Raw genomic sequence first — 12,715 nt, forward strand, 5'->3', positions numbered from 1 at the left:
CTAAGGCGACTTTCTTTAATCTTATCTTCTATTGGAGCTACTCCAACCTTTTCACGTATATGCTCATTTCGTATCTTATCTCTAAGGGTAAAGCCACTCATCCACCCAAGCATCCTCATCTCTGCCACACTTAACTTAATGTTATGCTTCTCTTTTAATGGCCAACATTCGGCACCATAAAGCATTGCAGGCCTCACTACCATCTTATAGAATTTTCCCTTAAGTTTGAGGGGTACATTTCTATCACATAACAAGCCCGATGCATTCCTCCACTTCAACCATCCAACTTGAATTCTGCTGATAATATCCCCATCTATTTCACCATCACTCTGAACAATAGATCCAAGATATCTAAAATGTGTACTCTTATTAATGACTTGATCGTCCAAAGTCACAATCCCCTCACTAGGACTATTACTGCTAAAATTACACTCCATATATTCTGTTTTAGATCTACTCAAGCGAAAACCTTTAGACTCTAAGGTTGACCTCCATAATTCAAGTTTACCTTTAACTCCCTCTCTAGTCTTATCAACAAGAAGAATATCATCAGCAAAAAGCATACACCAAGGTACATCATCTTGCAAATGTCTAGTGAGAACATCCATGACTAAAGCAAATAGATATGGGCTTAAGGCTGATCCTTGATGTAACCCAACCGAAATAGGGAAATACTTGGTCAAACCACCTTGTGTTTGAATACAAGTAATAGCTCCTGCATACATATCTTTAATGATTTGAATATAAGCATTATTGACTCCTTTCTTATCAAGAACTCTCCATAGCACTTCTCTTGGAACTTTATCATATGCTTTTTCTAAATCAATAAATATCATATGTAGATTCTCCTTATTTCCTCTATATTTTTCCATCAAACCTCTGAATAAATGTATGGCTTCCATAGTCGACCTACCCGGCATAAACATTAGTATACGTATGCATTCAAATCATCAATTTCAGAAAATCGAAAATCGTACGAAAATCCAGCGGCATAACGGCAGTATACGGAATTTACACAAAAATTCCTAAAATCAGAAATTACCAAATTAATACAGAACATGCACGACAACAATATAAGACTTTTATTCTACTGCCCAAACAATTTCCGACATCATATAAATTTACAGTCAACATAAAACACCGCCGAATCAAAACTAACCGGTCAAAATTCTCCAGAAAATAATCAAAACGTGCAGAAATACTATATCAATAACATACAAAAAGTTGTGCGGTGAAACTTTCGTCAATACAAAACGGTGCGCGTTTTTCGGTAACGAAAACACAAATCTGAGCACAAAATTATCAAAACTCAACATCTTCAAAAACAGAAATAGGATACGGAGTCCTTACTGCGAGATAAACAACTCTCCCAACAGCGGCGACGGACGAAAAGCGCTCTGCGGCTTCCGAAATCCAGTTTTTCCTTTGCTTTCCTTCTCCTTCTCTCTCCTCAGATATTTTTTTTATAAAAAAATGATTTTCTCTCTCATCAAATCGAGCTGATTTTCTTTTAAAACAAACCTGATCGTCCAGGATGATATGAACAAAATCCAATCGTCCAGGACGATAATTAATTTCCTTTGACGATAAAAACTCTTGCTCACTGACTTTTGCCATGCACTGATCGTCCCAGGACGATCCAAAATCGGCCCGGACGATCCTGGAAGGAAATCAAAGAAACGAGCTCTCACACCAGTGTGCTTCGACTCTTCGGGTCTCTTGCATTCAGGAAGTTCTAAACCCGATTTCAACACTTGTCGAAATAATTTGGCACACTCTCCCTCTTGAATTAATATTCTTTATTCATTTTATCTTTGAGGGATTGGAACGTTCTATCACCAGTTTCTATTGCCTGTCTCTGGCGTTCTCCTCCACCTTGATAAGTTTGTGGTTTATCATTGCCCACGAGTATCAGCTTCGGTTGGGGTAAGGGTTGTAGACTTACTTAGGCTTTTCTTGATATTGCATTGGTTGTTTGCCCTTATCTACGTTGTAGATCACTTACTTTTCTCTATCAGCTCTAGAGAAGAACGTAGAGTCGGCTTCACCCCTTCTAGCACCCGGGGCCTTAAGCTTTCTTAGGCTTATCAGAGTGATTTTCTGATCTGGAGAAATTCAATTTCTCAAACTTGGCCACTCTGTCGAGCAAGTCTTGAAATGTGTTGATTGTAGCCATGCACAGGAAGGGTTGCATCTTGTCATCAATGTTGCCCATTAACAACTGTACGGCATGCTCTTCTTCAAATTGCTACTCACATTTCATGCTCAGGTTACGCAGCGAGTGATATATTTGGTCACTGACTTTTCTCTTTTTCTCTTATCCAAAGCGAGGTTAGCGATTGTGATCTTCTCAGTTGCACTAGCAAACCTCTTCACGAATATATTTTCCAATTCTACGAAGGTCTTCACAGAATCATTCGGCAGTTCAGCATACCATTCGAAAGCAGTTGCTGTCAAACTGCTGACGAATTGTTGGAAGAGTAGGGCGTCATTGCCTCATGTGGTCCCGCAGGTGGCCTTAAACTGTGTCAGGTGCTTCCTGGGGTTGTTATTACTGTTAAAAGTGTTGAACTTTGGGACCGAAAACCCTTTCGGATATAGTACTTGGTCGTATTCAGCAGGATACGGACGACCCTTACCCACCAACTTTTCTGCTTGGTCAACAGCTATAATAGCCCTGATTCTTTCTGTGATTATTCCTTCCAACTGTGCAGCGGTCACAGGTTCAGAAGTACTTGCAACATTTTGTGGAGTGGGCTGACGGATGACATTATGAGCCTCGTGACCACCTTCAAGAATACTTCGTACTCCAGAGACTTGAAGCATTTAGAAATTTGGAGGATCAGCAGGAGGATTGGGCATGACACCAACAGCGGCAGTTCTCTGCATCATCTGCATCATTGCCCTCATCTGAGCCATCATCTCAGTCATCTTCTCATTCAACTGAGAGATTTCTCTATCTTTGGCTCTCATTTGTCGCCTTATATGTCTTTGCATTTCTGCAAGTGTGACATTCTCGTCAGCGAAGGGATTCTCCTCGGCTTCTTCTCTTTCCTCTTCAGCTTGGGAATGACCACCTCTGCCAGTGGTGGACCCAGCTTCACGACGACGTTGATAAACTCGCCTAACCGGCGGTTGTTGATTGTCTTCATCATCATCGTAGTAGGCTTCTTCATTAGCATTGGTGTGTTTCACCATATAGAATACCTCCATGTCCAATGTGTTATTTGTTTCTTGTATTTCTTCTTCTAGATTTTCCTCCATAAATTCATCCATATTTTCTTCCCCTTCAAGGAATTCTTCTACTTCAATGTTGTCTCCCCCTTCCATATTTCCTTCTTCTTCTAGTACTCGGATCTCCGAGCGACGCCGCCACTCGATTTCCGGCTCTTGGTTAGGCACGGGGACTTCTTCAACCAGCGGACTACGATCGAAGTTAGTCTCTTCCTTTAGAGGGGATGTTGGGCGACAGGATCCCCTGGAGGATTCTCCAAGGTGTCTACCATCTGGAGGAGTGTCATTATGGGTCATTTTTAAGGCCCACTTCTGACATCGTTTGTTGACGGGGGCGGATCTCCGGGAAGCCTCACCGAATGTCACGCCCAAATCCGTTCTTCCTTCTCTTCTATGTTCCTTCTCATTCCTTCGAGGCTTTGGCCTCCAGACTTGCTTTCCATTCCACCGGGACCTTTCAGCAGCGGATCCCTAAACATATGGTTCAGGTGTCACGCCCCGATGTTCACTGCGTGGGTTTTTCCTTTCTTCTCTTCCTTCTGCAGCAAAGGGCAGACGCTCCCTTGGCGGGGTTCTTCTAGTCTCGATCACTAAAGGCCGTTGAAACTTCTTCTTCAGACCTTTATCCTTCACTGTCATCAATACTCTAAATACTCGAGCGGACAGAGTTTCAGGCTCTTTCCTCTTTGAAGGAGCTGGGACTTCAGGCTGCTGGTCTCAAAATGATTTGTTCAGCTCATCAGTGGAGCTGTTTCTCTTCACCCATTTCAAATTCGCGAATCCATTGATGAGACCAGCAGCCTGAAGTCCCAGCTCTTGGGCCGGCAAGTTAGAGGGATGGGCTGAGAATTGTTGTTGAGCCCGGAGCTCAGCATTTTTCTTTCTCCTTTGCCTCCTGGTGAGCCTTCCTCCAGATGAGGAAGCCTCGACATCATTCTTCTCGGGTGTAGATAACCCGGTCGACAGAGCGGTGGTGTTTGCAGCTACCACAGAAACTCTTCCACCATTCACAATTCTTCTGGTGGTCAGGGCCTCAGGCCGTAACAGCCTCTCGAACACAAAAATCCTCCCACGAGGATTTTCGGCAGCAGGTCGTTGTGCTGGTAGATGCACACGATGGGTAGGAGCTTTAGTAGCGGATCGCTGCGCCGGCAGATGCGTGCGACGAGTAGGAGCCTTGAAAGCTCTTGCAACGACAGCAGGGAAATCAACACTACCAAATTGGATGGTAGCTCCAGTGTTTCCAGTTTCAATAACAGCATTAGCCAGCTGAATCCTGGCTCCTCGTCCCAGCTGGACGGTCATCGAGGTATTCTGTAGATCCATCTGCATAAATAAAATGCAAGGGTTAGTAATTAGAATCTGATACATCACCCCGCACTTTCAAAATGCAGAGACTTGCACAGAACACAAAAATAAAAATAGACAAAAATAATTAGCATAAACAAGCAATAAAAATAATTTTAAAACTCTATTGAATGCCAACTGAATTTGTCAAATGACCATTTTAGAAAATTCAGAGTTTTGAATCATTAAACGATCATTTTGAAAGACTCAAAATCTTGAGTACGGGTTGAAATAACTGCCACTATAAAACTGAGACGACTAGCCAAAGATGGAAAGAGAAACCAATCCCCAGCGGAGTCGCCATAAATCTGTGGGCTCCGAAAATTCGGCCCCAGCCCCGCTCGCACTTTTCTTTCGGCGATGGAGTTTTAACTGAATAAGTTCCGAGCTAAATTTTGGAAGGCAGATGGGTTTGTAGATAAGACACTACCCAGAGATTTCACCCTCATTTTGTGAGGACTTTATGATCTGAGTTCTGGTTTCCTATAGGCGCAAGCCCCTATAGTTAATTACCCCTTCCGATCACGAGAAAGAACTTTCGATTAAGGCTAGTCGTCAATCAGATACGTAAAGAATAAGTGTTATCTGGCATATAGTAGCAGCAATAGGTTTGGAATTTGGAGAACTGGATTTGGATTTGGGAATTTGGAGAATTTGAGAATTCGGAGTATTGAAAGATTTGGATATTTCATATTTAAAATAGAAACTTCACAATCTCGCACTTAAAGCGGATGGTGGGGGAATGGATGATAGACCCGATCAAGATCCCATGGTTCTGTCGTCCCGGGCCATCGTGGTCCCTGGTCTACTTAGTCAGAGGAGGTGGTCAACCCAACCTGACAGAAGGATCTTTGTCGGAAGCCATGGGTTGCTTCGTCCAAGGGTACCTTGTAAACCTGGGGTGGGTATTTACCTAAGGGGACAAATTTGAATCCACCTTAGCTTACAGAGGGCTTTGTGCCCTATCGATCATATCCTATTGATTCATATGTCAAGGATTTGATGCCAATAAGGAATGTAACAGCGATGGCCATATCCGATATTTCGTGGTGCTATTTGGCGGCAAAAACCACTCGGTTCAGAGGGCCCCGGGTCATAACCGTTTACCTGCAGTGCCATTTGGCGGCAAAACTGCCGGTAAGAGGACACGTACCACATCCTTACTGGCAGAAGATTGGTTTGAGAATAAATCCTAATGATATTTTTGACTAGGCATTTGGCTCTTTGTGAGCTGAAGTTATTTTAAATTTGTCCACCTTGACAAACTGTTGCGGAGGGTGGATGGATTTTGATTTAAGTGATTGATGGGTTGAATTTCAAATTTAAATATTTTTGAAATTTTAGAATTTTTGTGGAGTTTTTGGGTTTTTGGATATTTGGAACGGCATTGGAAATTATTTGGAATGGATCCCTCCGTTTGAGATTTTTGTTCAACGCGGTCATCATCGGGGTGTTCGGGGTCATTTCTCTTTATGGATTGAACCTTGTCAACTCGGCAGAGTTGTTGACCGAGGATCGGGTTTCTCGTAGGCTTCGTGCCTTTTATTAGTGAATTCTTTTGATTTTAGGATTTGAAGGCCTAATATGAATGTATATAAACAAATATTCTGGTCGTCACGGCCACATATTTGTTTGATGGTTTGAACCCTGTCGACTTCTATTGACCTGTATAGAATGATCGGGTTCGAACTTGAATTCACTTATTGACTCGTGCAGCATCCCTAGACGTCGCGTGTGTACCAATAACAAGCTTGTCGGGGCCCATGCGGGTGTTTGGGGGCATTTTATAATTAAACCATGTCTACTCCTTTTTACCTACCTAGGAGAATCGGGTTTAAATTTAATAACCCGCGCAGCATCATTAGACGTCACGTGTGTACCAACAACACGCTCGCCGGGGCTCTTGCGAGTTTTATAATTGTTTTTACCCCTTTTAGTGTACCTATGTGTACACAAACTATGGTTCACGTGTGAGGGTACTTTGAAAGTATTCGTAGACGCCTTCTGTTCGCTTGCATACAAGTTGCGGATCCGGTGGCGTATCGTAGCAGCTTCTGAATTGAATTGTTCGCTGCTTTGTACAGGTAGACTGTCGTGCACTATTTGTTAATTTTTGTAGGTGGATCATAGTGCACTAACTAATCTCCTGCTTTAAGTTGTAGAAGCTCGTATATAGCTTGTTGCACACAAAATTAAACTTCTTATTGTAACTCATAAACACTTGGTACTTGATATAATCACTTTGTATCTTGCTCGTGGACATTAGATTGGGTGCACTTCGAGTCTTGTACAGTGGCCCATGGAGACTTGCACTTGTTGAAACTTTCTATATTTTGCTTGCGGATAGCTTTCTTAAATACATCTCAAAGAACCAATTTGTTGCTAAGGTTCTTTGTGATCTATCTATATTTAAATCACACCTCATTCCTGATTGTTATTAGCCACTTCATGCGAGCAATCATACTTGGAGCTTTATTCATCGTAATGCCTTACTCATTCAAGTAGTCTTGCAATGTTTTTGTATTTGATTTTTACTTGTTTACACGGATGAACTAATCTTTTGTATGTTGATGTTCACTCGAATGCATCTAAATGTGTCACCTTGTTATGTCTATTGCATGCCAAACCTTCCTAATGGCCTTTGATGCATGAGTCTTCATGATGTTTGTAGGTTCTATAGTCATTATAGATCTTCCGTTTCACGATAAGTTCCATATATATTCCCTTTGTATTTAACCTAGACCTTTGCTGACACGATAGCATCTTGATGTTGATTGAAGACTTTGCTATGTTGATTAGAAGCATGTCATATTGGAAACTCGTTCTACTTGCAATCAAATTAGAAGCTCATCATCTTGCATGTATTGAAGATTTATTTCCATTCGCTTGCTTATATGATGATATCAATCATAAATTCATCATTGTATATATCACATGTCCTTGCTTGTATGATTAATATTGTTACTTTGCAAAGTTACATGTCATTCATTTAATATTCAAACTATAGCTCAGTTCGCTATCATTTACTCCATATGCAAGCTTGAGTCCAGAGTATAAGTTCAAGTCTAAGCTAAGACTTCTTGCACCAAGCTCATTTGTGTTCAAGTTTAAGTTCAAGTGCAGTTCAGTTTGAGTCCAACTCAAGTCTTCTGTTGTTTTTGTGGAGTTCAAGTTCAAATCATATTCTAATTCAAATCTTCGTTATAGTTCATTTGCAAGTTCAAGAATGAGTTCAAATCCTTGTTGAAGTTCAAATGAGAGTCCAAGTTATGTGCTCTTCTTCTTCTTCTTCTTTATACATGAGTTCATATTTATTTAGATCAATTGAATCAGGTCCACAAGTCCAATTTGTTCCAAGTCCTTGTCTGTATTTCAGACAAAATTTTGGCAACTTCCGGGCGTCTCCCCCGTTTAGGGGAAAAACCAAGAGGCCGCCTACCCGCCACGTCACTAAAGACGTGCACGGTTGGTGTTGATGAGACACCGCGGCGGTTGTATTTTGTTTTCTCCCACCACGCCACCAAAGGCCTGCATGTGATTTTAAAAAGCATTTTTGAAAAGCAATTTTAATTTCCCCCCGCTCGGAGGTACTTTTGAGCGACCCCGCCTCGTTGTAGGTGCCGCAACGGGGTCCCATCCCACCACGCGCACCAAAGGCGTGCTTGGAGCGGTTTTCCAGTTCGCCACGAACATTGAAGCAGAGTTTTGAGTTTAGAAGAATTCGTACCTTAGCGGGGTTGTCGTGGTTGGCACATGAATAGAGGGGTCACTCCCCTACCTCGTCGTAGGTGTCGCACCGGGATCCGATCCCACCACGCGCACCAAAGGCGTGCTTGGATCAATTATAATTAATTATAAATGCTAATAATTATAATTAATTATAATATTAAAAAGAAAAATCAAATCCCTCCTCTCCCTACTGCTCTCAGTTCTCGATTTTACGGGACTTGGCCGAAGAAGCGAGCTGAAGGGAGAAAGTTACCTTCACAGCAAGCCGCTCCTGTTGTTGCTTGAGATCAAAATGTCGGAACTTCCGACCCGATGGAGGATGAGCACCGGCTAGGGGAGATTCTAAGGCAGAGGGGATTGGGAGTATGAAGGAGTCGGGTTTGAGTCTTGGTCGCGGGGAAGAGAGGAGATCGGGCGTCGGAGCTGGTTCGGTAAGGTAAGGTAAAGCCTCTCTTGCTCTCTCTCTCCCTCTTTCTCTCTTTCTCTCTCTCTCTGAGAATCGGGATGCAGCGACGGGATGGAGGAAGTGTCGGAGCTGGAGTGTGTGTGAGGGAGAGATGTCGTAGCAGCTGCTTGCGAGAGAGGTAGCGAACGGGAGAAGAGCGGGAAGCAGAGGAATTCGGTCGTGGGAGAGGAAGTAGAGAGCGGAGAGCCAGTGCCGAGTGACTTCGTTCGCTCGGTATTTAAAGACCTGGATGGGAGCGGGATCGAGGAGCTGTAGCGAAATTTGTGTGAGGAGATAGAAGCTGCGCCGAATACACAGAGATTTCAGTGGGATTTCTGCAGTATTTGCATGGGTATAGATTTTGACTGTGCAAGGTATGCAGGATTTTTTTTCTTTTTTTGTTCTTTTACACATAGGTCAACACTTACAAAGAACATTTATTGAACAATGCAGCTGCTTATGAGTAAGAACTTGAATCTTCGTACACTCTTAGGGCACTCATGAATAACACAAAACTCTTAAGAACTCGCTCAATGAATTTGAACAATAGAAATGAACTAGGGAGTGGCCATATTTATAACAAGAAAATGTAATTCCTCACAAAACCCATCACATTAAACTACAGCCACTTGAAAATAAATTCTGGTAAAGTAAAAAATGTAACAATATTTAAATTCATCAAAAACATAATCGAATCCATAACATATGCACATAAGTAGGGAAGAGACAAAAGACAACATTTTAGAATTCAAAATGAAACATTGCATGCGTCTAAATGTCATATATTCATGCAAATAATTAAAAGCATGATATTTCAAAATTATATATGCATCGTAACACAACTTTCAAATACAAAGGAAATTGCCTCGAGAAGCATTTAGTTGGCTCTAGAAGCATGCAACTACTTCAAGAAGCACACGAGAAGTATGCAATTGCATCAACAAGTGTGCGACTACTACAAGAAAATGTAACTATCTCAAGAAGCATGCAACTACTCCATGAAGCGTGTCACTGTCCCAAAAGCGTTTTGAGTATGACAAAAAATGTGAGTACATAATGTGAATGCACCAAAAAAATATGCAAGTTAACCATGCGAATGTATAAAAAATATGAAAATGCACCGAAATGCGTGGAAGTGTACCATATACATGCATATAAAAATGCAAGTGCATTATGAAATATGTAAGCTTTATAAACACATTGAAGGGCGTACAAAATACATGAAGTCGCCAAAATAATTTCACGTGCTCGTGCTTCAATAAGTGTGCTAATGTCCAAATTTGAATATTAGAATGTTGTGTTGGTTAAAAATAAATTAAACTTAAATTATCTAGCTTTAAAAACCATGCAATTGTGCTAAAAGCCTAAAATAATTTTTAAATTTACTAACTCTTTTATTAAATTAAATTCATCTATATATATATATATATATATATATTTTAAATTCATCTATATATACTTTGACAATCATGCTCAAGGTTCAAACCTAATGTCTGAGAATGTAGGGCAAACGAGAAGTAAACCCAAATCTAACCCAATTCTTTGCGCACAAATTTGCGGAGTTGGCAAGGTCAAAAGTAACAAGATGAAAGCATCCCAAAACCTTGATGATGGTCATGTTGAAAACAAATATCAGCTAAGGAGACCGTGATTTCTAAATTGCCCCCAAATCTTACAGCAAATCACTTTAAACTTAAATCTTGATAATATAAAAAAATCCAAAATTTTGAGAAGTATAAAATTATTAAAGAAAAATATACCACTCCTTAATCTTTTACCTGCTACAATCTTTGTTGTAGGTGATAAATTAAAAAATAACCTTAGCTCAGAAAGAGTTAATATCTTTTTAAACATATCACTATATCCACTCTCAAATAATCTATCACTAGTAAGGATATGCCTTGTGTCCTTTAATCAATGATTTTACCATCAAATGGAGCTACTGGTAAAAAGTTATAACCAAGTGGTTTGATTGCAAACATGACACTATTAAATTACAGTCATGGCTAAATCATATAAGTTGTTAATAACTTAAAAACCCTTGAATTATAAATCATAGGGTAAACTTAATAAGGCACAAAGCCTTTTGTTTGTTAAGATGGACTTTAATTTATCATTTTGGACAAACATTCAACCAGATCTATAAAGCTGCCTTTCGATAATATGACCAATGGATGTTGAGAAGGATTATTTAGTTGAGTTAAGTCGACTACCTCCTATGACTAAGTAAATTATAATCCATAACAATGCTATGAGATTTGAATTGGGTTCAGCATCATTTCCCCCACCATCCACTTTTAATTTTTGGTAGTACATTTGTTTAGTGTGAATCAAATTGGTGCTACTATATACTTAGCATTCAACTTCTAACAACTAGCCCTAATCGAAAGCTTGGGAATAGTAGTTAACCATAGGGGCTTGCTCCTATGGGAAATCAAAAACTATCTTATTAAGTCCTCATAAAATGAAGGCGAAATAGTTGTGTTATGTCTTATATGCAATCAAATATGCATTACGGAAATTTCACTTGGAACACCTAAAATTTCTCAATAAAACAAGGGCGCAACTTTTCGAAGCCCACAATTCTATCAGTAAGAGATGCTCACCTACCTAGACTTAGCTGTAGTGACTACACCAACTACAACCACTTAGTTGGCATCTGAAACTAGAACATAATAGCCTAGAGCACTTGCCAAATGGATTCTCCGAGGGCACTCGCCAAGGGCTTTCACCAGAGGCACTTGCCACGACCCAAACCAAGTCAACATGGCAGGAGACACATATTCATCCTAATTAACCGATATGTAATCAAATATTGTACTATTCTATTATTTTTTTAGGTGCAGCATTTCTTATCGCCTTCCCAACCCTGTAAATGATGGGTTTGGATTTTGGATCTTTTGCCATTAAAGCTTATAATATTAAGCAGACAAATTTCTTCTTATTCATCATCCATCACATTAGCTAGTTTTGATAAAGTCAAAGTGTCTCCCACAAACAAATTTGGATTCGACAACTTCCAAGAAATCCTTAACCAAGCAGTTTAGGATAGATTTTTGTGCTGTTAATTGAAAGCAACAGCCTAAAGTAACCTAACTATAGCATAACAGCACGTCCAGTAAAAATGTTACATCTGATGGCATTAAACATCTCAAACATAAGTTTTGATCATACCTTGATGCCACTAGCATGCCACCTTTCAAGAGCTTCAGGAACATCATCAAAAACAACACCTTGCAATTCATTATTTTCATAGCCAGTTCTCCATATATGTCCCTGAATGTAAAAGTATAAAAGACAAATAAACAGCAATAAGTGGGCATGAGCATTCCATGTAATTATATGCATTTTATTACCTGCAACTGTTTTAGTGCTGTGATTTTTCTGTCAGCTTTTATCATTGCCTCAACATTGACAACTAAGGACTCAATCACTTCTTCTTTCCCAGTATCGTCAGGTGGAATGGGTGTAGAACCTGCAATACCCTTCTCCAAGTCATCAAGAACCTGTATAGAAATGCAAACATAACTAGATACTATATAGATATTCAAAAAAAAAAACAATTATGATTTAAATTAAATTGCAAAGATAAATCAAAGACATTCAAGAACCAAAAAGTGTTTTTGACACTTAGCAAAGAAGTTATTAATTCAGAATAGAAAGATTCAAAAGGAAGCTGACGTGCATTCAAAAGAATGGGAAAGCATTTAAGATATTTTATTTCAAAAAAGACAAATAGAATATTACGAATCGTACAGAAGAAAAGCTTATAAATTCTCAATTAAAAACCATCAAATCAAAGATAATAAATACATAAAATACACCATGAATATATCGCTATAAAAGAAAGGGCAACTTATTAAATGTACATGAATGGCAAGATACAGAGATAGAGTTTTTTTTCAGTTAAATTTTAAGAATAACGCAGCAATGTTGCATTTTATATGATTTCATGGCTAG

General features: G+C 39.8%; 1 protein-coding gene across 3 annotated transcripts in view; it reads right to left on the reverse strand.

The window, feature by feature from the left end:
* Positions 1-12,715, reverse strand: part of LOC110114350 (probable bifunctional methylthioribulose-1-phosphate dehydratase/enolase-phosphatase E1 1) — an 84,061-nt gene that overhangs the window by 16,648 nt on the left and 54,698 nt on the right. For all 3 annotated transcript variants that reach the window (XM_028700977.1, XM_028700981.1, XM_020847202.2), the window contains 2 exons: positions 12,112-12,261; positions 11,930-12,031 (listed from right to left, as the gene is read on the reverse strand). In XM_028700977.1, the coding sequence (XP_028556810.1) occupies positions 11,930-12,031; positions 12,112-12,261 (252 nt within the window). The remainder of the gene's footprint in view (positions 1-11,929; positions 12,032-12,111; positions 12,262-12,715) is intronic.

The sequence above is a fragment of the Dendrobium catenatum genome, unplaced genomic scaffold, assembly GCF_001605985.2.
Source record: "Dendrobium catenatum unplaced genomic scaffold, ASM160598v2 fragScaff_scaffold_146, whole genome shotgun sequence".
NCBI lineage: Eukaryota > Viridiplantae > Streptophyta > Magnoliopsida > Asparagales > Orchidaceae > Dendrobium > Dendrobium catenatum.